Genomic DNA, 27618 nt, shown 5'->3' with positions numbered 1-27618 from the left:
CTCTGGCTAGACTGATCAAGGAAAAAAAAAAGGAGGAGACACAAGTTATAAATATCAGGAATGAAAGAGGGGACATCACTATAGGCCCTAAGGAAATACAATGAATGACTCTATGTCCTAGCTTAGATGAAATGGTCAAATTCTTCGAAATATATAAACTGCCAAAGTTTACCTAAAAAGGAATAGATAACTTGCAAAATCCTGCATCTACTTTGAAAATTGATTCTATAGTTAAAGACGATGCAAAACAGAAACCTACAGGCTGAGATGACTTCATGGTTAAACCTACCAAACATTTATGGAAGAAATAATACCGATTATACCAAAGATTTCAAAAATATAGAGAAACAAGGAACACTTCCTAACTCATTTAATGAAGTCAGCATTATCATGATACCCAAAACAGATAAAGATATACTAAAACTACACACCAGTACCCCTCATTAATATAGATGCAAAAAACCCTGAAAAAATAAAAATCAAACAATACATAAAATGATAACAGATCATAACTAAATGAAGTTTACCTTGAGAATGCAAGGCTAATTCAACATTCAACTATTAATCACTGTAATTCATCATATCAACAAACTAAGGAAGAAAAAGCAAATCTCAACAGATACAGAAAAAACACTTGATAAAACTCAACAATCATTCACGATTAAAAAGAAAAGAATAAATCTCTCAGAAAGCTAGGGAACAGAGGGAACTTCTTCAATCTGAAAAAGGGTATTTACAAAAATCCTGCAGCTAACATACTTAATGATGAAAGACTGAATGCTTACCCCCAAGATCAGAACATGGCATGGAGATCAGCTCTCATCACTTATTCAAAATCATACTGGAGGTTCTAGCCAGCGAAATAAAACAAGGAAAAGAAATAAACAATGTACAGATTGAAAAGGAAAAATTAAAATTGTTCATATTTGCAGAAAATGATTACGTAGAAAATTCCAGATAATCTACAAAAAAAATACTAAAACTAATAAGTAAGTGTAGTAATGTTGCAGGGTGCAAGTCAATATACAAAAATCAACTATCTTTCTATATATTAGGAAAAAACAATTAGAAATTGCAATTTTAAAATAATATATTTATAATATTACCCCCAAATATGAATACTTGGTTATAAATCTTAAAAAAGATGTGCAAGATCTGTGTGCAAAAACTACAAAACATTGATAAAGGAAATCAAAGATGATGTAATCAAATCAAGAGATTCTCCATGTTCATGGAATGAACTGAAAACTCAATACTTTTAAGATGTTTCCCCAAACTGCTCTATAGATTCAATGCAAGTCCAAACAAAATCCTAGTGGGATTTTTCTTGTTATAGAAATTGACAAGGTGGTTCTAAAATTTAAATGGAGAAGCAAAGGAAATAGAAGAATCAAACCAAAAAAGAAACTAGGAGGTCTCACACGACCCAATTTCCAGATTTACTACAAAGCTGAAGTAATCAATTTTGTGTGGTATTGGAGAAAAGATATAGACAGACAGAATAATGAAATAGAATAAGAGTCCAAAATTAGGCCCACAAATATATGGTCAAGTAATTTTTGATAAAAATGAAAAAGCAATTCGATGGAGGAAGGATAATCTGTTCCACAAATGGTGCTGTAATAATTGGATATCCTTATGCAAACAGAAAAAAATCATTATTTCTCCATACCTCACATTTAATACAAAAATTAACTCATAATGAATTAAAGACCTAAATGAAAAATGTAAAACTTATAGAAGAAAACATAGGAAAAAAGCTATGTGAGCTCCTCTGGTTTCTGGTGCAGCACTTAAAGAGCTTAGAAGTTGCTAATCCATCCTAAAAAGTGAAAACCTAAACAAACTGAAAAATCAACAATTGTTCTAAGATCCATCAAAAAAAATGAGCTCACAGGGCAAACTGCTGCCCCAAAATTGGAAAGACAGAGAATTATAACTTACCAGAACAGAATCCTCTACGGGCACCAGCACTGGGACAGGAAACCCTGAACTGTAACTGACAAATTGCTGGAGCCTCCTTGTGGACAACTCTGAGAATTAAAAATTCCTTAGGAACCCAGTCATGGAGGGGGTGGGTACACACACTTCTGTGAGTTTCACCTCCAACAGCTCTACCAGGTTCTCACATTGAATATCAACAATTTGTCTCTGACATTGTAAACAGAGAGATTAAAAGTCTAAGAAAAATCAAAAAGAAATTCTAGAGATCAAAATCACTAGAGATGAAGAATGCCTTTGATGGGCTCACTTGTAGAGGGGACATGGCTACGGAAAGAATCTCTGAGAATAAGGATACTCAGTAGAAATTTCCAAAACTGAAAAGTAAAGAGAAAAACATGGAAAATAACAGAACAGAATATCCAAGAACTATGGAACAACTACAAAAGGTGTAACATATGTGCAGTGTATGTAATGGGAATACCAGAAGAAGAAAGAGAGAAGGAACAGAAGCAGTATTTGAAGCAATAATGAGAAATTCTCAAAATTAATGTCAGACACCAAACCATGGATCCAGAAAACTCAGAGACTATAAAGCAGGAAAAACACTAAAGAAACCATACCTATGCATATGATTTAAACTTTAGAAAATCAAAGGTAAAGAAAAAAGTCTTGAAAAAAGCCAGAGCGGGGGAAAAAACCACCTTACCTATAGAGGAGCATAAATGAGAATTATATCCAACTTCCCCTCAGAATATTTCAATACAATCTAAAAAATACATTAAGGCAAGACTAGCATTCAGAAGTGAAGATAAAATCACACTAAGTTCTGCACTGGTTAGATAACATCCAGAGCAGGAGTCAGCAAACTATGATCTGTGGGCCAAATCTGGCCCAACCACCTGTTTTTGTAAAAATCGTTTTCTGGAACACAGTCATGCTCATCATTTACATATTGTCTATGGCTGTTTTCACACTACAACGGCAGAGTCAAGTAGTTGTGACAGACATTGAATGGCCCTCAAAAATCTAAAATATTTATATCTGGCCCTTCACAGAAAAAAGTTGCTGACTCCTGATGTACAGTATTAATATCTACATTGAGACATCAAATTTTAAAAGAAATACTAATAAAAAAGAAAGTAAACAAATAATGAAGGACATGGAAATAATGCCACTTAAAAAATAGTTTACTGCATAGGCTATGATTAGCCTGAAACAAAGATTTAGAGAAGAGAAAGTAATAATTATTACATATTTAGAGAACTATCCTATGGAAGAGCAATTAGGCTAATTTGGGGTGGCTTCAAAAGAAATTACTGAGACCAATGTGCAGAATTTTACAGGGAACTACTGGAAACCTTGAGGTGTTTAAAAAGGAATGAGCTACTTTGCAAAGGAATAAACTTTTTGTCAAAGTAACCTTTAAGTAAAAGTGGAAAGTCCAGTTATCAGAGATAGTGTAGAAACGTATTTATGCAGTGAATAGGTGGCTGAACAACGTGAAATTAGAAAACACCAAGATGAAAGAAAATGAAGATACAACATACCACAACTAATGGGATGCAGCTAAAGCAGTGCTCAGAGAGTAACTTATAGCTATAAACGTCTACATTAAAAAAGAAGATAGATCGCAAATCAACAATCTATGCTGCCACCTTAAGATACTGGAAATAAAGCAGAGCAAACTAAACCCAAAGAAAGCGGAAGGAAGGAAATAATATATAACAGAAACTACTGAAACAGAGATATAAAAACAATAGAGAAAATTAATGAATCCAAAAATTGACAAATTTTAGCTAGACTGACCAAACCAAAAAGAGAGAGAAGAATAAAATTACTAAAATCAGGAATTAAAAAGATGGGACATTATTAATGACTTTACAGAAATAAAAAGTATTACAAAGGGACACAACAATAACTGTATATCAACTAATTAGATAATGTAGATGAAATTGACAAAACTCTAAAAAGACACTACCAAAACTGACTCAAGAAAAAAAAGAAAATCTGAACAGACCTATAATGAGTAGGGATTGAATTAGTAATTTAAAAACTACCCACAAAGAGAAAACCATACACAGATGGCCTCACTGGTGAATTCTACCAAACATTAAAAGAATCAAATATGAATCCTTCACAAACTCATCTTTAGAAGTAGAAAAGGAGGAAATACTTCCTAACTCATTCTCTATGAGAACAGTATTACCCATACACCAAAAATCAAAGTAAAGACCAATATCTCTTATGACTACATATACGAAAATCCTCAACAAAATACTAGCAAACCAAATCCAGCAATATATAAAAAGGACTATATAACCATAACCCAGTGAGATTTATCTCAGGAATCCAAGATTGGTGGTATGACATCTGGAAATCAATTAATATAATATCCTCATATTAATAGAATTAGGGACAAAAGGCATATGATCATCTCAATAGAGGCAGGAAAAGCACTTGACAAAATTCAACCACCCTTCATAAAAAAACACTCAAACCAGGAACAGAAGAGAACTTCTTCAACCTGATAAAGGACATCTTCTTCAACCTGATAAACCCAGAACTAACATCATTCTTGATGTAAGACTGAATGCTTCCCTGTTAAGATCAGAAACAAGACAGGGATGTTCACTCTCACTACTCCTATTCAACACTGTACTGGAGGTTCTAGGAAGGGCAATTAGGCAAAAAATGAAATAACAGACATCCAGAAGGGAAAGGGAGAAGGAAAACTATCCCTGTTTGCAGATGACACGATCTTACATATAGAAAATCCTAAGGAAATCACTAAAAACTACAACTAACAAATGAGTTCATCAAGGTTGAAGGATACAAAATCAATTTTAAAAAATCCATTGTATCTCTATATACTTGCAATGAAGAATACGAAAATATAATTAAGAAAGTAATTCCATTTACAAAGCATCAAAAAGAATAAAATACTTAGGAATGAATTTAACAAAAGAAGTATATAAAACTTATACTGTGAAAAGTACAGAACGTTGTTGAAAGAAATTTAAAATGACGTAAATGAAAAACACTCCATATTCAGACTTTTTTTGCTTGTGCTTTTTATCATCTCTCAAAAATACTGCCTAATCAAGGGCCAGAAGATTGATGCCTGTGTTTTCTTCTAAGAGTTTTATACTTTTAGCACCTTACGTTGATGTCTTTGAGCCAATTTGAATTATTTTTTGCATATGGTGTGAAGAGGGATCCAAATTTATATTTTTGCATGTGGATGTCCAATTTCCCAGCAGTAACTTTTGAAAAGACGATTCTTTCCCTAATGAATTGTCTTGGAACCCTTATCAAAAATGAACTGACCATAAATGTATGGGTTTATTTCTGGACAATCAACTCTGTCCTGTTGGTCTATATCGTTATGCCATTACACATTGGACTTCATCAAAATTAAAAGCTTTTGTGATGCAAAAGACACCCCCAAGAAAATGAAAAGATAAGCTACACTACAGGAGAAAAATTTTGCAAACCTGGTAAATACAAGTCTCTTATCAATAGAGACTATATATTCTATATATATTTAGAATATATAAATAACTCACAATCTAACCATAAAAAAGACAAATAACCCAATTTTTTAGATGGCTAAAGGAGCTGAAGAGACATTTCTCTACAGAAGACATACAAATGGCTGATAAGCAAATGGAAAATGCTCAACACCTTTAGCCACCAGGGAAATGTAAATCAAAACCACAGTGAGAACGACTTCTCACAGCACCCAAAGGTATAATCAGAAAGACACAGTAACAAGTGTTGGTGAGGATGTGGAGAAATTGGAAAGCTTATACACTGTTGGTGGGAACGTGAAATGGTGCAGCCACTCTGGAAAACAGTCTAGTAGCTTCTTGTTACCATATGATCCAACAACTTCACTCTTAAGCATATACCCAGAAAAATGAAAACATATGTCCCCCACAAAAATCTGTATACAAATGTTGATAGCAATATATCTGTTATTAAAAAAAAAATCACTGTGTAATCATACCGGGGGTATTTAGAGATAGATTCTTTGCATGCTGGATTCAAGGTCTTAACGGGCACAAATTCTACCAACAAGATCCACCAATTAATTAGCTATCAGTTCATTGTGAAACCTTTCCACTTCCTATCCTTGCTAGTTTTCTACCTTTTCTAAAATACCCTGCATATAAGGCCTCCAATCTCAGGAAGCTGACTTGCCTAGCTTCCGTCAAGCGTGACTCCATCTAACGTCATTTGTCTCTATAGTAACCGACCAAAAAAGCTGCTGTGCTTAGCAGAGGTTTTGTGCAAGCAGTGGTCCAGCCTAGAGATGTTTTAAAGACTTGAGTCCCCTCTCTACTTACCACTGAATTCTTCCTGGTACTAGGGAAAGGACAGAGCCTCTGACAAACAGGAGAGGTGGAGGGTGAAAGAGAAAAGGACAGAATGTAAAACATGAAGGACAGTGGACTACAAGTAGAGACTGATTTCAAAAGGAAACGAGTTTAGAAGGAGCTTCATTTATAAGAGGACTAAGAACACATGGTTAAAAACTAGATACAAGAAACAGAATATAGGGCTTTCCTGGTGGCGCAGTGGTTGAGAGTCCGCCTGCCGATGCAGGGAACGCGGGTTCGTGCCCCGGTCCGGGAAGATCCCACATGCCGCGGAGCGGCTGGGCCCGTGAGCCATGGCCGCTGAGCCTGCGCGTCCGGAGCCTGTGCTCCGCAACGGAAGAGGCCACAACAGTGAGAGGCCCGCGTACCGCAAAAAAAAAAAAAAAAAAAAAGAAAGAAACAATATAATTATCAAGCATGTCCATCCATATTCTTCTGGTCAGAAACAATACCATGATATTGACATCAGCAGACTGTCCACAAGAAACATGATTATGGTGCTTCAGAAAGCTGACTAGTATTGACAGTGATCCAAAAGATGTTTAACAGTATAGTCCATCCAAAAGTTGTTTAACGGTATAGTCCAGCTATGGATAAGGGGCCAAACACAGCTTCTCTTCAACAAATTTGTAACCTAATGGTGGGTAGCAATGAACACAAAACAGTGAAACTGTTACAGAGAATGGAGGAGGGGGACACACTTTATGTAACAAACATAAAAACCTTATTAAGAGTGTAATGATGCATTCCAGGATCTATCCTCCCCACCTCCCAATCACTCCTCCCGCAACAGGAGACTTGGCATCTGCAGCCTCAATGGGGAGGCTCCCACAGCTCTGCCTTGGCTGCAGCCTCCTCTCACTCCCAGTATATACCGGGGCAAACCTCATTCATGGAGCTTTGTTCCTCAAGAGTTCATTCATCAAGTCATTACTACAGTGTCTGCCAGCCTGTGGGTTCTTCCAGGAAATTATACCAATTGCTTTTCTGCACCACGTAAAGTCCACTTTAAATATTATCCGACACAGTGGACAGAAAACAGAGAAGCACTAAGTCAGCACTTAAAGGAGCAGGTTTCTGAGCACCAGTGTCCTCATTTGTTATCTGGAGATGATAATATTTTACCTTCCTACCATACCAGTGTGCTACAAGGCTCAAAAACAGGTTATTTAAAAATTTTTTACAAATAGTAAAGAAAACATCATAGGTATATACATATATGCCATATATCTGTATGTATACCGTATATATATATACACACACACACAGCCTTTATTGTGATACCGTATTTTGCCTCCCATAGAACTTTAACCATTACTGTTAAAGTTGCATCTAACACTTTCTATTCTGTACCATACTGACTTGATTACGTAGTTATCTTTCCTACTGGACCATAAGGTCTTTGAGGATAATGTCCACATACGTTTTTGTCTTTGAATATTCCGCAGAGCCTAGCACAATAATTCACATAATAAATACTCTCTCTCTACATATATAATGAGTTATTATTATTAAAATCATTACTCTAGGAGTTATTCCTTCTAGAAATGTCTGTAAACTGCAGCAAACCTCTACGTTCTACATTCATACAGAAATTTTAATTTAAAACTGTCGTGAAATTTTGACATCCTATAATAAGAATAGGGAGCCCTTTAAACTAACTAAAGATCATATTACAACAAGCCTTACATGAGAATTTTTTTAAGAGATGGGGACGATAACGCAAATGTCTTCTCAAAGAGAATTCAAGACAGTGATAATATAATTACCCCAGGTGAAATTTAGGATTTGAACAAAGGCAAGAGGTCAGCATTTCCATACCTATGATAACTTCTGCAGCAGGTAGGGTCTGAGACTTTGATTTAATTCTTAGTTCTAATACATTTTAATCCAGTATATTTTAATTTATTTATTTTTAATTTTTGGTTGCACTGGGTCTCTGTTGCTGCACCCAGCCTTTTCTCTAGTTGAGGCGAGGGGGGGCTACTCTTTGCTGCGGTGCACTGGCTTCTCATTGCGGTGGCCTGCCTTGTTGCGGAGCGCTGGCTCTAGAGTGCAGGCTCAGCAGTTGTGGCGCACGAACTTAGTTGTTCCGCGGCATGTGGGATCTTCCCGGACCAGGGCTCGAACCCGTGTCCCCTGTATTGGCAGGTGGATTCTTAACTACTGCGCCACGAGGAAAGTCCCTAATCCAGTATATTTTAACTTAATCCAATTTAATTCTAGTACATTTTAACTCACTCCTTCATCTAGTTTTGTGTGTGACTTCAATTTAACTTCAAGTTTAAGATACTTAGGAGCCCTCTGTAGATGAGCTTTGGAACACAGACGCGAGTTGCATCTGGTCTGCTCAGAATTTAAGGTGTGCACACCCTACAGCAGGCACTTCCTCTGAGGAACAGCTACAGCACCCCACCCCACCCCACCCCACGGCCTGCTGGCATGGCTAAATGGCCCCTTGATAGATGGACAGTACGTGGATTAAACACACTTAGAGTACCAAATAAACTTAATTCTGGGAGGAAAAATTACACCTGCATTAGTTGGCTAGGGCTGCCATAACAAAACACCAGACTGGGTGGCTTAAACAACAGTAATCTATTTTCTCACAGTTCTGGAGGTTAGACATAAAAGATCAGGTGTCAGCAAGGTTGGTTTCATTTGACTTACAAATGGCCGCCTTCTTGCTGTGTCCTCACCTGGTCTTTCTCCTGTGCATGAGTGCCCTTGGTGTCTCTTTTTATGTCCAAATTTCCTCCTTGTATATAGATGCCAGTTAGAATGGATTAGGGCCCAACCTAAAGGACTCACTTTAACTTAACCACCTCTTTAAAGGCCCTGTCACCAAATACAGTCACAGTCTGAGGGACTGAGGGCATAGTAGTGCTTCAACATATGAATTTGGGGGTGGAGGGCACAATTCGGCCCATAACGATAGCTAACTAGGTTCATTTATCTCTGTCCTAGGCATTAATTTAGGCTTTGTTCATTTAAGAGCCAAAGCATCCTTTTTCAGCCATCCTTCCCCCAGTCAGTCTGTACAGAGAGAAGTGATTTGGGGATTACATTCCGTGTAGACCTCCAAGCATCATGTGGGTCCCCTTCGGTACCTAAGACATGACAGCATTCATGGTGACCCATCTGTTGCAATATCGTTAACTGTTTGAGGGTCACCAAAAAGTTGTTCAGCAACAGATCTTATAGACTGCCTCTGAAACCAGAATAATGCTTTTACAATCTTTACCCCTATGGCATGCCAGTTAATTTAGAGATATGCGAAGGTACGTCTGAGAATCCCTTTGGCCTTTCCTAGAAAGCACTGTCAGCAGTGAGGAAACTATTGGAGAGCATACCCAAAGGCTCTTTAATACTTCTGAGGGGCAGTAACAAAGAGAGTTAAGATGGCGAAAGGCAATATGAAAGGCCTGGAGCCAATTCTGTGGCTTCCAGTGAACTAATAGGGAGGGTTTTTTTCTCCCTTAAATACTGTTATATACGACATGTTAAACAAAAGATTTCAAAGAAAATAAGCCAAACAAGTAGTATCCAGTAAATCTTCTCATTCTTCATGCTGCATACCACCAGAAGCGAATCTTATGATAAGACGCACCTTATTATGACACACCTATGGTCAGATTCAAAATGCACTTGATTTTACCAAGCTTATAAGGTCATTTTTATAAAGCAAGTGGATTAGAATCTCCTCTTAAGTGTGCCTGCAGTAATCAGGAAACTCCATACACCATTCTCAAGGGAGTCATGTTTTATACTTCAAATGGTTATTTATCTTATATGTCCAGTGTGTCTTACAGCATACAGCAATTTATACTTTATCTGAGGCGGTGTTAGGCCCAGCATTAATAACAGCGAACAGAAAATACAGTTTATCACTCAACGCAATCTGCATCTGTCGCCACAGTATCACTCTTATAGTCTAATGCACACAAGCAACTGGGCTTGAGGCAACCTTTTCTAGTAGGTCATATATGACTGCTAATCCACTGACGATAAAATGGGATCCCCACTCTAAGTACTTTCCCTAAATGCGGGGAGGCCTGGTATTAGCTGTCCCATATTAATTTTCAAAAGACCATCAGATGAAGAAGTCATCAAAAGTCATCAAAAGCAAACTACTTAGGTATGAACAATGACCAAAGAATGATAACTGAAAAATTCTCTGCAAAAATTCTCTAAGAGAAAACTTCCAGCATAGAGGATACTTAAGAAATAATTTTCTCTCAAACTTCCAGCATAGATGATACTTAAATACTTTTCTCTCTGAATTTAATTAGCCAAGTTTAATTGTTTCATTTCAAAATACTTAAGGAAAAAAATGGTTTATGCAGCAGCAGCAAAAAAAAATCCCTTTATACCCCTCTCACTTAGTAAATAGAAGCAGTTCAACAACCTTAAAAATGTGTTACAAGCTCTCCCTTTCCCTACAGAGGTAGTCAAGCAGCATAAATACACTGACACTGAATGGAGAATAATCAAGCAAAGGTTCCTCTGAACTTGTGGTGTCTGCCACAAATTTTTACTTACTAACGGTTTAGGTCATGAATTTTTTGAAAATTGCATGTCTTGGTATGCTTTTGTGGTTTCTCCTCTGCTTTTCCCTTCTCTGTTTTATGTGTTGCCCTTTGGTTTCCTGACACTTCCATTTTCTCCTTTTATGTTCCTGCTGTGCCCACCGCACGGGAGAAACCTGGGCGTAACTGATCCCACCTTTAATCATCTTTTTCTTATTCCAGACTTTCCGGTTGGAATGGGAGGAGGAAGACCCAGGTGCAGCCCAAATATTACCTATTCCACAAAGTGTGGGTGGAAAAGCGTCTCCTCGCCCTTCATTTTGTATCTATTTAACTAACGGCGCTGTCGTGCCCAAACGCATACTGGCCAAGAACTAGATTTCCAAAATGGCTTTGCTCCTTTCGAGCTGGCATCAGTCTATAAAATGCAATTTACTTCCACTGCAACCACCCCTTCCCTGTACCTCAAATACTACCCAATATACAGACAACTGAACCTAACCTAGTGTAGACAGCGAATTCACATCTGCTAAATTCAGTAGAAAGCCGGCACAGCCGTTGGACTTATGTAAAGAAAGCGTTAAAAGAAAAAAAAAACCAAAAAACCACACTAAGCAAACCCGAGGGGCGGGCTTCGCCGGAGATCGCGCTCTCCCGCCGCCGTGCGGACAACGAGCAACCCTCCCCGCCGTGGCCACGCCTCCCTCCGCCTAGCCGTGGCCACGCCTCCTCCTCCGACCCCGCCCCACCGAGGCCACGCCCGACGTGAGGCGCGGGAGCCGCCGGGCCGGAGGCGGGGCTTGAGCCGCCCCTCCCACCGCCGCCGCCGGCGGCCTCCGCGCGGGCCTCACAGCCCGTATTCCACTCACTTTGTTCTCCGCCTTTGTCCTAATCCACACCAGCAGGTGGAGCCGCAGTTAAAGTTTCCGAGTCCATTCCGAGAGCGGGAGCCCATCTTGCTCGCCGCGGAGGCCCTCGCTGGAGGAGGAGGGTCAGAGCTCGGGTGCAGCCAATCGTGGACAACGCTGCTAGTTATCAGAGCAGAATGGGCTGTAGTTTAGTGAAATAGGAAAGCTGCAAAACACTGTGGAGTGTTCCCGTGTAAATAAAAAGAGGAAAAAAAAGTTTCTCAAGTCTCCGCTGCACGACGTCGGGCCGGCGCCGGGGCGGGGGTCTGCGCTCTCCCGAGCGGCCACGCGCTGGACTTTATTGTGCCGCAACAAGCCCCCGTTCCCATTGTTTGTGTTTTTTTCAAAATATGGCAAAGGTTCAGGTGAACAATGTAGTGGTGCTGGATAACCCTTCTCCTTTCTACAACCCATTCCAGTTCGAGATCACCTTCGAGTGCATCGAGGACCTGTCTGAAGGTGAGTCGGGCGCCCGCCCGCCGCCGGGCTGTCAGTTGCGGGCTGCAGACGTTGAAAGTTTCCCGGGCCCGGCCTCGCGCGGGCGGCCGGTGCTTAGCGCCGGGCGGGCTGCGGGCTCGGCTCTGCGGAGGGAAACTTGAAGTTGATGGACGACGGCCGGCGAGGCGCGCGCGGCGTTCGGCCGCAGCCCGGGCGCCTGCCGCGGCTCAACTTGCGAGGAACTTGTTCGAGCGGAGGTAGCCATGTTGTCAGCTTTGTCTGGCGGGCGGACGGTTCGCGAGACCCGCACTCGCGCCCGTGGCGCCGGCCGGGGGTCGCGCTGGGCTGGCCCCCGGCCGCCAACGGCCTCCGCGGCCCCCACGGCCCCAGTGAGGAGGTGGGAAGGAGAGGCATATGTGTGTGGTCGCGCCGGCGAGTTCGCAGCGGAGCCATCTTACCGAGAGTAGAGAACTGGGCCACCGACCCCGGCGTCACGACGCCTCCTCTCCGCGGGTGACGAACGCGGCGCCCCGCCTGCCCACCTTCCTGCCCCCGAGCAAGAGGCAGATCCATTTTTAGGGCTTACGCTGGAGTTGCCGTACTCTCCCGGGTGGCCATGCCCGGCCGCCTCGGGGAGGAGAGCGAGGCTGTCCTTGCGCTGATTTCTGGCTCCCTGGACCAACCAGCAGGGGAGGCGGGCGCAGGCTCGGCCCCTCGGCGCCGCGGGCCGGTGCTCCCGGGGGCCGCCGGTGCTCGCGGGCCGGCGCTCCCCGGCCGGCGCCCGGGATGCTCGGGGCGCCTGGGGATGCTGGCACTCAGGCTCGCCCAGACCAGCGTGGACTCCTCATCCTTAATGACCGAAATCTTCTCTCCTCTCAGGAAGAAAAATATTGCTAAGCTAGGAAGTTACATTTAACCCGAGAACAGAAATAAGTAAAATACTTAAATAATTTCCAGGACTTAATCACTGGCTTCTAAGTAGTCTGAAAGAAGACTTTCTTCAAGAACGTGTTGAAATCTAAATACAGTAACTCCACATCCAAATACCCTGAACATAAAACACTAAAGTGGGCTAGGAAATAAAAGGTAAAGTCCTGATGGCAATGCAGAATTTTTTACTATTTTTTTCTAAGTACGTTTTAAGGTCTTCAAAAAGATAAATATTTAATATATGCAGTAATAAATTTAAAAAGCTAAAATCTGCCAAGGTCTTTGCGATTTTATTAAAACAATCCAGTGCTCCATTTTCAAAATTTGAGGGGGAAAAAGTTTAACTTCATCAATGGTAATTCAACAATTAAATAGGGGACATACTTCTTTGAACTTACAAGTATGTTTAGCAAAATGCACTTTAAATTATATGCTAATCAAGGCATGTAAAGCACTTTCACTTTAAAAATTAGTTCTTAATCTCTGTATAATGTATTTTATGTAGGGTGTTAACTTGTTAACTTTTTAAATTGCAAAAACAATATATGCTCATTGTAATAGACTTTTTAAAAAGTTGTACATACATATATAAAGTTAACAGTCCTCTGTACTCAATACCTTCCCCCATCTCACTCTAAGTAACCATAATTAACACTTTAGTCTGTGCTCTTCCATATAGTTTTACTACATATATATAGCACAAATGCACATATATAAGTAGGGCACATTTTCAAAGACGATTCATTTATTAAACTAATTCCTAAATAGGCCATTGGTAATAACATTAAAGGGGATTTTTCTTATTACGGTACTTTGAAACTATTTGGTTACTTTCCCATAGTACTACCATAAGCACTTCAGCCACCAGGCCCATTTTCATGCCCTTTAAACTAATTTTCCCTTTTTATTACCAATTGCATATAAAAATGGGCAAATGCATGAAAAACTATTGAGTCCTTTCCAACTTATACTACAGTGTTTTAGGCATTAGAACTTCTTGAAATTACGGGTATTTCTAAGTGATACCTTCCATTTTAGGAGCCAGTTCTGAACAAGGAAGTTAGATGATTCAGGATGTTGTTACAGGGCTTTGACATTGGATGGTTGAAACCTGCCATTGATGTGTTCTGTTTGTTAACTAGGATCTGTTCAGAACCCAGCTGAATCACATCAAAGTTTTTACTAATGTCAGGAATATACCTACTTCTGCTTGTATACCTCTCTTCCCAGGGCATCTATACTGGGCGTTTATTTAGTATTGTTTAAGAGTTTAAGCTGAGTCATACCAAAGCTGCAAAGGAATCTTTCAAAAAGGTGCCATGCTTACATACTCCACCTAGAGGCTGTGTGGATTAAGGAAATTGAGTTTACTTAGCAAAGGTTTCTTATAGGTCCCATCTTTTATACTGCAGTTCTTTAAAAAAATTTGTTCTTGAAATTGAACTAAAGAATATTCTGAAGAGAAATTTTCACTTTATAATTTTGTCTCAAGTCCCAAGTCAGAGGTTGGCCGCCATTTTCCATACTTTAAGTTGTCAATAGCCCCCAAATGTTTTCACTTTCCTTTAAAAGCTGCCCTGTAGCTTTGCTTCAGAGAAAGCCTTAAGGAGTACTTACTCTTAAGAGAATATACTTGTTTCTACTGTAAGACCTATACAGGGGTAGGACAGCAATCCACAGATTTAAGCAGAGGCTTTCCTGTAAATCTGGGAGATAGGAGACCTTGGATGTGTTTGATCTGATGGTCACCAAGCCTGTACAAGTTTTGATTGACTTTATTTCTCTCTTTGTTATGCCTTGTGGATTGCTGACTCTCTGCTTCTTTACTGAATGGAGCCTTTTCTTTTTTTTTTAAGTTGATCAATATCAATAATTATAGCTACTGTCAGTTGAATACTTATAATGTACCAGAACTGAATGGTGCTTCCTACTTTAAAACCTCAGGCTTGTACTAATTCACAAAGACTACATACTTCCCCCTAGATCACAGGTCTTCCCAAGTAGTGTAATTAGTTTGAAATTCCCTTGGTGACTTCCCTCACTCCTACCACAAATGGAGATAATTTGCAGGCTGGGATTACCATGATTAAATGAAACAGTTAACTTTTTAAATAAATGAGTAAACTCCTTCAAGTGATAATCTGTGCAAAGCATCTGACCATATCCCTTCTTGTTTCAAATATAGGAGACAAGGGAATGAAAGCTGGGTTCCAAAAAAAAAAAAGGACAAAACAACTGATGCTGATTTATAAATAAGTACTGAGCATTTTAAACTCAGTAGCTACAGCAAGCATCCATAAGCATAAAAATTAAGCTACAGGTGTTCCCTGAGTTACAGCCTATACTCCTTAAGGCTAGATTATCTCCTCATGGCCTCTGCCCTCACCCATTCCTTCCCACCTCCCACAATTAAGTTCCTTTATTTCACTATTCATTTGAGAACTAAAAGGAATAATTTATCTTCCTTAGATTTTTGGAAAGAGCCCAGGCTTTGGAGTTGGGTCCAAGTTGGGTCCAGGCTTTGGAGTTTATGTCCAAGCAGAGACATAGCTTGGATTCTGATTCTTCGATTTACTAGCTGTATGAATTTGGGTATGTTACTTAGCCTCTCTGAGTCTTAACTTTCCTATTTGTATAATAGGTGTAATTAAATCCATATGATACAAAGCTGTTGAGGTTTTAAACAACAGGTGTGAAGTGGCAAGGCCAATGCCCAGCACATAGTAGGTATTTTATGAAAGTAAGTTTTTAAGTCATAACCATGTTCCTATGCCAGACCACAAATGCCAATTTATACCAATTGAGCTAAGAGCACGATACAGAGTGGTACAGATACACATGAAATGAACAAAGCATTATGAAAACCTGTATGTGACAATTCCCAGTCTTATCTCTACTCAGCTAGTTTAGTAGCTTCCACACCCCTTTCTTCTTAAAACCGTTTCTCCAACTGACTTTTGGGTTACCTACCTCACTAGCCACTAGTTTTGTGACTTTATTGATCTTATCTCCCCAACCTCTTAACTTTGGAGAGTGCCCAGGCTCACTCCCTAGGGATCCCACCTATTTTCAACTAAATTTTTACCAGACCTATTCATTATCTCCACTTATTCATTATCTCTAGAACTCCTGATTGTTTCCCTCCCCTGCCCCCTGTAAAAATAAGTGGCTCTTGCTGGCTCTATCTTCGGGATTTATCCAGAATATTACTCCTTCTCGCCCCCAGGGCTACATGTGGTCCAAGCCACCATAATTTCTTGCCTCAGCTGAACTATTCTCCTGTTTTTTCCCTTGCCCTCTTACAGTCTACACTGAACACAGCAGCCAAAATGATCCTCCTAAAATGAAAGTCAGATCATGTCACTCCTCTACCCAAAACCCTCCAGTGGCTTCCCATGCCACTCAGTGTAAAAGCCTAAAATCTTTATGATGGCCTTCAAGATCTTGCATCATCTGGCCACGCCTCTTGCCCCCAATTTCATGGTTGGCTGTTTTCCCCTTTGCTCATTCTGCTCCTGCGCTGGCAACTTTGCTTTTTCTTGAGCATGTCAAGCATGTGCCTACTGCCTGGACTTTGTACTTGCTGTTCCTTCTGACTAGATATTCATACTGCTTGTTCCCTCTCTTAATCTTCATCAACAAACAGATGATCTCATGAGATGTCAGATGTAGGACCCTGCATCTGGAAATGTGCTAGAAACTGGAGATAAGGTGGTCTAGGTCTGGGACAGAACCATGACATAATAAAAGAAATATAAACCTAAGGGATCTTTTAGTTCAATAACTTGCAGTTTGTAATACAGTATGAATAAGTATCACCTATACTACTACTGTTATCTATTTAGGGAACAAAAATATCTACAAAGTTACAGAAAAATGACAATACATGGTGACATTAACTGGATTCTCCACAGGTGGCCCAGAAACACCCTCTGGGATTGCTGGTGTAGACTCTGTGGAGTGAATCCAAGAGGCAGGCCACACAGTGCCAAACACCCTAAGAGGACCAGGAGGTCTCAGAGAATTTGTAGAGTGGTCTTTCTCCCCCTACTAAAGAGGAGGCCTCTTCCAAAGAACAATCATTTGACTCATCTCTGGGTTCTTCTCACAGAGCACACTGTAAAGGGTGCTCAGTAAAGTCTGAATTACACAGAACGTCTTAGGTTGCACTTTATTCTGTCTTGTTACTTGTGCCTGTTCCCACTGTAAATATTCTGATGTATTAAGTGGTATAAGGATTCTTGGTTTTCCTCTTCCCAGTGTAAAGAATGTATGCCATGAAGGGGTGCCATGAGGGAAAAACCCTGCTGTGAACCCTTAACAGTTGATGAGTTGAAGCCCTAAGGGGCTTCTGATCCACAAGAGCAGTTTGCAAGTAATGATTTTTCCACTTTGGAGCTCTTCGATGATTTGGATCTGTGCAACATAGCATGGGGGAGCCCTTCAAAAGTGTGCTTAGCAGGTTGTTAAAAGATGACATACAGAAAAGGGGGGGGAGGGATTCCTTAGCCAAATCAGTTTGGGAAACACTGGATTAATGGTACTGGTGTTCCTTACTGAAGGATTTTTCAGACCCCTTGCTCTGCCAGTGTGCTTTATGAATCCTCAAGAGAAGGTTGTAGTATTTCCCAAGTTTTTGGCCATGTTGTTTTGTTTGTGAGGAGCCCTGCCCAGGGACCAGTATTTCACAAAACAGCATTTTGAGAAACTCCGCTATGAAATGTAAGAATTTCACACTCAAATTTATAAGGAGCACTTCAGTGCCTTTCTGGGTTTTCTGCTATGAAAAGCCAATTTTAGCAGCCAATAAATGGTGTAAGTGGACATTCAAAGGGTCTTTGATGTCATCTCATAATGTAATTAATGAATATGAAATAATGTTTTGGTTTTTAACCCTAGACCTGGAATGGAAAATTATCTATGTGGGCTCTGCAGAAAGTGAAGAATACGATCAAGTTTTAGACTCTGTTTTAGTGGGCCCTGTTCCTGCAGGAAGGCATATGTTTGTATTTCAGGTAAGATTATTCTTGGTAAATATGTATGCCAAATACATTTCTAAATGGTCCTTAACCCTTTCCCTTTGGGTTAAATCACTCTGGTTCTGCTGCATTCACTTTTTGTCTGCTTCTATCATGTTTTAAGAAGTCTCTGTGTCATGAAGGAATGCCACTTCCTGATTTTGTGTGCTGAGAGATGTTACTGTGATGTTTATACTTCAGGGTTTGCACAGCATGCAGTAAACCTTATACTCTGTCAGGGCCACGTGGTGGTTAATTTGGGGCTCTTCCTGTGAATAGTCCCTTAGTATGAGACCTTCAGGGTGGCTGTCCAGCAGCCCCAAACAGGGATTCAAAATGCTTACTACTAACTGGGGATAGTTAGTAATATGCATTTTCAGATTATAGTTTCAGCCACTAGGAATGATGATGATATAACAAAACAACTTTATTTCAGCATAATCAATAACTCAGCTAGGTTATCAGGTATCTTAGAAGATAGAGATCTACGAGATCTTGGGTCACTGGAACTAAATGAAGTCCAGTGGTCTACTAAAGCATCTACTCTACAGTTCTTATAGAGGATTACTGTTACAAATCCACAACTCTATTTATCATTTGTGAGGAGAAATTCTACTAACATAATTATGTTCTCAGATACCACTGACAGTATTTAGGTCTGTGCCAAGTCTTCAGACATTGTCTTCTGCATTCAAAAATATTACTTCTTTTAATCCATGTCAAATTGTTGTATAAAACTATTCAGTCACTTCTCAATTATCCATGTTTATTAGAGGGAGATAGTTATAATAATCCAAAGAGTAACTAGCCATTGCTTTTTAAAAAACTATTATTCTTAATTTTGTTACAAGTATTTCTACCCAACAGTCTCATTAGTTAAGTAGAACCCACTGAAAATCTAACTTTTCTCTCCCTGACCTCTCACTTCGCTCACTTCACAGATGGGACCAATTTAAATAAATACTGTTGGTCAAATAATCCCACCAGATATGAGCTAAGAATCTCTCAAACATATGGTATCTCTAGAGCTGCTACTGCTCCCTCCCCTCTCCTAAATATAGAATTCAGAATTTTGTTCTCCTAGCCCTAGTGCTTTTTATTAAATAAAAAGCAACAAATACTATATTTTAAATAAACAGTTAAGAAAAGCTTAAATATATTGACTAAAGGCTCAAATATATTAAAAGTGCTATGAAGCTGAGTTGTGTGACTGTGTGGGGATACACTGCAGTTGTAGACCTGGTTCAGATCCCACTCTGCTGCTTATTAGCCACGTGTGACTTCAGACAGGCTCCCAGCCTCCCCTAGTCACTCCAGTCATCCCTAAAACGTGGATACTAGCCTACCTCATAAGAACGTTATGAGGATTAAATGAGGAATAAAGCAGTTTAGTATAATCACTGACAGACAGTGCCTATTTCTATAATTGGAACTAAGCTTTTATTCTCTTAGCTTCTTGAAATTGTTATACAAAGAAGCAGTATTTGCTCTGACCCACAAGCCTGGAGAACCTCTACTTCACAGATGATAATTTATGATGCAAGAAACTTGATTTGAGAGGTAGTAATATACCTTTCTATGCTGCTAAAACAAAACAAAAAACAGAACTTGCAAATAAATGCCATGTTTTTGAAACAAACTTTTAAAAATCTTTTCTGTGTGTTTATGTTGGTTAAGAATACTCCTTAGCTTTTGGCTTGAAGTATCATAGGAAAAAAATTACTCAAAACTATTTCCCTCTAGTGATTTTTACCTTGGTATCCTGTGCACATGTTGCCAAAAGTACAAAGCAAGTACAGTGTGATTTAGATCATATGTTCAGCCTATGCATTTTTCAGGATTCACCATTATCAGCAGAAAGGAACTAAAACAGTTTTTATGTTTTAAACAAACTACCATAGCATTCCCCTGGTCTGCCAGGATTTTGCCTCAGAATAAGGCTAGCAGGAAGGTGCCTGGACGTCTGCCTAGTATTGCCTGTTGGAGTCAAAGATCTCTGCTGATCCCTTCTCCATCCTAAATGATCTGAGAGGCCTGCAGGCTTCTCTCCTTGAATTTGCTCAAGCTGAATCCTTTGGCAAACAACTTTTAAAACACAAACATGCCTAGAACCAATTTGCTGAGGGGATGGGAAGCAATAGAGGGGAAAGTTCCCATATTACTGAACTACCTCTATTTCCCATCTCCACCCAAAGGCAAACGGCATATTCTGAGGACAGGCCCTCTGTCCCCATTCTGGTATCTCTCCAAGAGAGATCATAAACCACGTCAGGGCAGGAACTGAGTTATGAATGAATTTCAAAATACTAAGTATATACTGTGTGCCTAGAGCTATGCTGGACTCGAGATCACAAAGATGAGCTGGATGGGATGCCTGCCCGAGATAAAGCATAGAATCGCAGAGAAGACTGAAGGGGAAGCATATTTAGATCATTGGACATACATTAATAGAGAATTTTTGGGCTTCCCTGGTGGCGCAGTGGTTGAGTCCGCCTGCCGATGCAGGGGACGCGGGTTCGTGCCCCGGTCCGGGAAGATCCCACATGCTGCGGAGCGGCTGGGCCCGTGAGCCATGGCCGCTGAGCCTGCGCATCCAGAGCCTGTGCTCCACAACGGGAGAGGCCACAACAGTGAGAGGCCCGTGTACCGCAAAAAAAAAAAAAAAAAAAGAATTTGTGTTGAATAATATGAGTGCATAAAGAGTGCTATTAATTACACCTTTGAGTTAGGAAGGGTTTCACTAAAAAGGATACATTTGATAGGGAAGGAGTATATGCAAGGCACAGAGGCATGAAAGCTTATTATTACATTTTAAAGAACCTACATTTCTAGACCAAGAGATGTGGAGTTAAAGGGGTTGTGATGTTGGGTGGAGACCAGTTGTGAAGGGCCTTATAAATGAAGTTAAAAACTGAGATCTTTATCTCAGAAATGAGGGTAATCATCTGAGGTTTTAAAACCTGGTAAAGGGATGGGAATGGATCTGTGCTTAGATAGCAAATGCTGGCCTCAGTGCAAATAGGCTACTGCTGGGGCAGACCAGTAGGGAAGTTTTAGCAATATTCCAGATAAGAGATAAAGACTTGAATTCTGCTGTCAGAGATGGGAAACATTGAAACTGCCTAGATGGAGGAGGTAGGGAAGCTGAGGGTGACAGTTTTTAGTCTGGGTAACTAGGTGAGTGTTTTATGCCTTTTTGTGTCCCCTACACATGCTAGGTATACTGTAATCATGAGTCTTCTATGATAATGGCCTGATTGAGAACACTAGTCAGAAGAGTTCCCAAGCTAAGACATTGGCTGAAGTGTTCACCGAGGCCCAGGGATGGTCCTTAGTGTCGTAGCAAGAGTAAGCCAATCTGCTGGGACTTCATGTACTTACCACTCAGAATAGCTGCTTCAGGTCATGCTCAATGCCTCACCATCACTGCCTGTCCCCAGTCTGTGATTCCTTCCAACCAGTGTCCTTACTGTCTTCCACACGGCTGTGGACAGGGCGCTAGCCTTCACTTATGTTCTCAGCCACCTCTAGCTCACTTGCCCCACCTTCTGCGTTCCTCAAGGTTCAGCTTACAGCACTTTGATTCAAAACAAGATCATTGATTACATCTGCCTCAAACAATCTTTACCTTCATTGAATTTCCATATGTGGGACTATTTGTATATTTTGAAAATCTATATAACTATTTCCATTCCATTTTCAGTTTTATATTAATTTACTATTAGAATATCTGTGAAGGGTGGATGAGTGGATATGAGAATATGTGTCCTGGGAAACTGGATAACAAACATTTGCTGCCAAAAGGCTATATGGAGATAACTGAATATTTACTAATTTAGGTCTGAAAATTATGACTGGGAAAGGTTGGAATTAATAAGACTATTGATTTGCTTACTATATTTTATAAAAGGTTCTATTATTGAATATTGCATAATCCCTCATGAACAACCACACACTGTAGCCAGAATTATTTTTCTCTAGATGTAGTGATGCTTTCAGGTGCCCAGGGTTCTTAGGTATACTGTGGAGAGACACGTGAATTATATTTTCTAGCTATACGTCAGTTTCAAAAAAAAAAGTGAGCATTTGCCTTCCCAGTATGATTTCCACATTTTGGTTGCTGCACCCTTAACCAAAGGTGCTCAGTGTCACCAAAACTCCAGTTTTGCTTATGGTTAACAACCTTTTGTGACGTGTGTTTCTTTTCTTTTTAAATTATTCTAGGCTGATGCACCTAATCCGGGACTCATTCCAGATGCAGATGCAGTAGGTGTAACAGTTGTGCTAATTACATGCACCTATCGAGGTCAAGAATTTATTAGAGTTGGTTATTATGTAAATAATGAATATACTGAGACAGAATTAAGGGAAAATCCGCCAGTAAAACCAGACTTTTCTAAGGTAATGCTCTGATTTTTCCTTTTTCATTAATTTTACTATACAACTTTTTTAAGCAATTGCCATTTCATGGTACACTATGAAAATGGCTTTGAGACAAAATAAATTTGAGGTCCTTGTGCCAACTGAGCAAACTAATCTTTGTTCCATTACCAGGGATGACCTCAAACCCTACCTCCAGATTAGTCATTAGTAATTACTGTTGGTTCGGCACCTTGAGAGTCTCTGATGATTTAGAAAATTGGAAGTGCCTCCTGTAAGAAACAGGTCTCTAGTAATGGCTCCCTGTGTGGCGTTCCCCATACGTCATGATTCTATCCATTTCAGTCTTTAGACATTCAAATTCATGTTTTACTGATTATTCAATAATATTTTTGTCTGTAACTCTTCCCAAAATTGTGGGGGGAAGTTTTGTGTTTGTTTTTCATAGGAACGTTGTTATCTCAAAACTCCTGTACGCCTTGCTTTATGTGCTGTTCTCAGAGGTTAAACTAAAGGTCTTAAATATTATCTGGTGGTGAAAACAGCGTAGCTTCTGAGTGAGAAGCTGAAAATCTGTGATTCGGTATTCTCAAAAATACTAAGTACTTTATGATTTTCCATTGGGAGCCATAATAGTTTAGTAACTGGTGATTTTTGTGAGATTGAACATAACACTCTATCTGCCAGACCATGCAAGAAAAATTACATGGGAGTAGAATGGAATGTTCTCCTTTCTGATAATAAGGCTGGAAGGTTTTTTATTCTGATGTGGAACATTCCATTTCTAATTTATTAGTTACCTGTATGGTTCCTTGTATAGCAAAAAGAGAAGAAACTAGAATATTGTTTCTAAGAATGAGCCATAATAATTAAAAGATAGGAAACTATTAATAATGAGAGGTCATATGTGGGAATATTTTTCATTTTCCTTGAAAATATTAGTGAAGAAACACCACATTAATCTGGAAAGCATGTTAATTTGTTAAATAAAGCATCCTCTGAAGCATTTAAGAGATTCTCTCCCCTTTAGGAAACAAGTACAGAGTTAGAATATTTTGTTGGATAGTAAAAGAGCTGGATAATTCCCTCAGGTTCTCCACATCTTGCTTCCATTAGACTAAAATAATTTCTTTGCTTCGGCCCTATTTCTTGTTTATGTTATGTTTAATGTGCTTTACTTGACTTACACTTTTGTATATGAATTAGCCCTTAAGGAGTACTAATATAAAGAACCATTCTATTAAGGTCTATTTGTGTATGGTAATCTAACTTTCTTAGTGTTTACCATTTATATATTTCCTTCTTCCTCTAGCTTCAAAGGAACATTTTGGCATCCAATCCCAGAGTCACAAGATTCCACATTAATTGGGAAGATAACACAGAAAAACTGGAAGATGCAGAGAGCAGTAATCCAAATCTACAATCACTTCTTTCAACAGATGCATTACCTTCAGCATCAAAGGGATGGTCCACATCAGAAAACTCACTAAATGTCATGTTAGAATCCCACATGGACTGCATGTGACCACCTGCCATCCCTATAGTACAAATTAAGCTATAAAAACACACAGAACTATTTCCCTGAAATTCCGTAAGTCCATAGTCAAGATACAATGTGAAGAATTTGTTTAAAAAACATCCTGTAGAAAGTTTATAAGAAAACCAGTATTTGAGCAAATTGTGGAATATAAATACAACTATTTTTAAGTAATTTTTTTCTCTAATGTGTTATTTTATTTGTTCTGAAACTAATCTGATTAAAACATATATATTATTTTCTTTTCCTCTATATGTAATTAAAGCACTTATAAAGAAAAGTGAATCATTAGACCAGGTTGTAAAGATGTCTTAGCCTCTTGGACAATAATCTTTGGACCACTATTTTACTAATCTTTGAAAGAACAAAGTTAACTTCAACTAAAATGTGTCTTCCTGTGATAACACATAATTTGGTTTGATTTAAGGAGCAAGTTTTCATTCTTTTTACGGCATGCCCTTAAAGAAGGGATTTGAAGTCAACTGTATGCTACCAAGAACTGTAGGATCTGATTTTCCAGGCCACCTTGAAGCCTCTTATGGCTACTGTTCAGTTCATATAATGTTAGCCAGCATTCAGTTTGGTTTCTAAGACAACAAATGTGGTTAATTGTTATAAGGTCCTCTGGCTATGATTTTTGTTTTTATAACAGTTCAGGACATCAGAACACTCCTTGAATCATACATCATTACTACCCAGTGAATTCAGCAGGTCAAGAGCAGATACAAACTCCCTAAGTTTAAGAGCAGGAGAGTATAATGACTTCGTTCCGTTCGTTAGATTTATACTACTATGAACTTAACTCTTTAAAACTGTTTTGCTAGGTCATCTGTTGTTGGCAGCATTTATATAAAAGCAGTGGATTTGGAAAGATATATTTAGCTTTATCACAATAGATAAGTTACTATTTTGGAACTATATATATTTTCACATGTAGTACTCTTCTCCATATCCCCTGACACTCATGCACAATAAGATTAGGCATATTTGTGGTGGACACATTTTAGATAGCTTTTCCAGGTAAGTTTTTTAAAAGCAGTCTTGGAAAGGAATGCATTAACTAAATGGGCCAAAAAGTTCTTTTTCACTGATGAGAGCTAGGTCCTTCCTCAAAAAGTTTCTTATGCTCCAGTAAATTAAATGTAGAATATTCTCATTACTCTTGCTGCTAAGCAAGACATTAGCCATATAATGCAGAGTTATGCAGTGCCTTCATATCTCAAACTTTTATACTGCACTTTTTAAAGCTTATTTTGAGGAAGGGAAAGGGGCATTTGTCTGCATATGGATTCTCAGTTGTATATATTTCCTGTCATTCTAAAAAGTGACTTTGTGAAGCAAAATTTTGCTAAATGTTAAACTTCGAAATTTAATATGCCAGATAATTAAAATACTGTCCACTAACTAGTTCATAGACTTTAAAAGTAAAATACATCCGGCTGTTAAAACCATATGAAGAAAATTTCATTTTTGTCTAATTGCAATTAAAAGAAAATGTTAAAATATTAAAATGAAAATAAAAGTAATACTTTCCAACCAAGAGCTCAGTGATTAATATAACAAGAACACAATATGTGCTTGTCAGGAATAAAGCATATATAAGCCAAATTTCCAAATCAATTCACTGCTGAGTTTTTATTCTGATTAATTATGATTGGTTTGTACTGACATCAAAGGGTTAGGTTTTTATATCAATTTGTAAACCAACAGCCAATTTTCACAAAAGTTTGAGACTTAAAAACTATTATCTCTTATTTAAAATTTTTATGGTTCTATAAGATAATTTTAAAAATTAAAATATTTAGTATTCAGACATTAGGAACTAAGAAACTGTAATGCACAGGTGGTTTTTTATTTTTCCTGTTTAGCTAGATGCTGCCTGAATTATAGCTAGAAAGTTTAGAACTGTTTTTTCCCTTTCTGATCACAGTAAATAGCTGTGTCCTGAGAAGATAAACATGAACAAATTAGTTATTGCCACAAAAGAGATAGGCGCGTAGGCTGGAGGGAATGAGGATATCATTTGAGCTGAGAAAACAAGCAGAAGTCTGAGAAACGTGCATGCATTCGTTCATTTATAACCTTATACAACCGTAGGCTTCCATGTGGTCTTACCCTCAGGTTTGGGGGTTCTAGTTTTACCAAGAAAGCCTGTGGCAGCAGTTTTCAAAACTTTTTATGTAATCCATGGTAAAAAAAAAAAAATTTAAGTATGACCTGATAACACAAATATGTATTTATATTAACAATTTTCATGAAAATGTGCCCTTAATAGTGCATCTTTACTGTGTGCACTAGTATATTCTAGTATCTTTTATTTTGAAAGTGCTGGTTTTGACCCGCTGAAATAACTTTATGACCCTCTAATGGGTTGTGATACAGTTTAAAGAAAGGCTAGTCTCGCCCTTTGGGTAGACAAGAAGTAGCAATAACTTTTCTACAGTTCTAAAATTTATATTCCCTCTACCTGTCATTTCTTTCATATTCGGATTATGAATTTGGCAATAAGAAAAAGAAGGAAAAGGGCTAATACAGTGAATTCATCAGCCATTCACTTTAAAACTGTCCAAATACTCTAAAGTTACTAATAGTCCACAAATTGGACTCATTTCTTGACACTCCATATAATTAACTTAGGAAACATTCCACATTGTAACTCGGGAAACACCTTTATTTGTTTGCTGTTAATATCATTTAATACAGAACTCTAGAACACTGGGTCATAACAATTTTAAAATGCACATGAAGTGTTCTTCATATATGCTTGCCTCTAGTATCCTAAAGCTTGTCTACGCCTCTCAATCCATAAATCCCTTCTTATCAGTGCTTAATGTACTGTTTAGTTATATTTCAAAACCTAAGAGTCCATTAAAATGGGGCTCTTGTTACATAGGACCATTAATGGAGCATTTGCTGTTTTATGGTAAGTTTTCGACTATAAGCTTCTCATAAGAAATCTGAGCACAAGCCACGGACAGTAGGCATCCCTAACAAGTAACAAATAACATTTTTAAAATGTGTGAAACCAAAGGCCTATTGTAGGAGAATAGGAGAAATATTTCCCCAATCAAAACAGTGTAAAAATTCAAAAAGGCATCAAAACATGTTTTTTAAAATAATTTTTTCCTGAAGTCACTTTATAATCAAATCTTGACATATCAGCAAAGGCTTTAAATATACTTGTTGAAGAATCATTACAATGTATGAATGAAGCTACACGTTGCAATGATGAAAGTACGCTTTCCACATACTAAGACAAATTTTCTACCTAAGAATTTTCAGTAGGAATTACTGTTGCCCGTGAGATCCATGAACATGAAAATGTCTTAAGCTTTACGCCAGCTATGTACTTTTATGAAGTGAGATTTTTCCCCCTATTAATTTCAGCACTGTTTGCTGGGTCTTCACAGAGTAACAGATGCTGCATAAACATGTTTGAAAGTAATCAGAGAATGAGAAAATTGAATAGGATCATTCAAAACTAAGATGCAAAAAGATATATGGAATAAGCTTTTGGAAAATAACTTTAAGTGAAGGTGGAGGTTTTAAAAT

At 38.8% G+C, this 27618-nt stretch overlaps 2 protein-coding genes across 5 annotated transcripts in view; one reads left to right on the top strand and one right to left on the bottom strand.

Annotated features, from left to right (window-relative positions):
• The window catches only part of MCM9 (minichromosome maintenance 9 homologous recombination repair factor), an 82804-nt gene that overhangs the window by 32884 nt on the left and 22302 nt on the right, over positions 1 to 27618 (bottom strand). The window lies entirely within an intron of this gene.
• On the top strand, positions 11713 to 24822 carry ASF1A (anti-silencing function 1A histone chaperone). 2 transcript variants are annotated; one of them, XM_004264673.4, is made up of 4 exons: positions 11713 to 12222; positions 18031 to 18146; positions 22374 to 22550; positions 23842 to 24822. In XM_004264673.4, the coding sequence occupies exons 1-4, from the start codon at positions 12114 to 12116 to the stop codon at positions 24052 to 24054; spliced, it is 615 nt and encodes a 204-aa protein (XP_004264721.1). In that variant the 5' UTR covers positions 11713 to 12113; the 3' UTR covers positions 24055 to 24822. The 2 variants fall into 2 exon arrangements, with proteins under 2 accessions (XP_004264721.1, XP_033274485.1); XM_033418594.2 differs by lacking the exon at positions 11713 to 12222 and adding an exon at positions 13111 to 15723.

Source organism: Orcinus orca, chromosome 12 (genome assembly GCF_937001465.1).
Source record: "Orcinus orca chromosome 12, mOrcOrc1.1, whole genome shotgun sequence".
Taxonomy (NCBI): domain Eukaryota; kingdom Metazoa; phylum Chordata; class Mammalia; order Artiodactyla; family Delphinidae; genus Orcinus; species Orcinus orca.
This window is presented reverse-complemented; position numbering and strand designations above follow the sequence as displayed.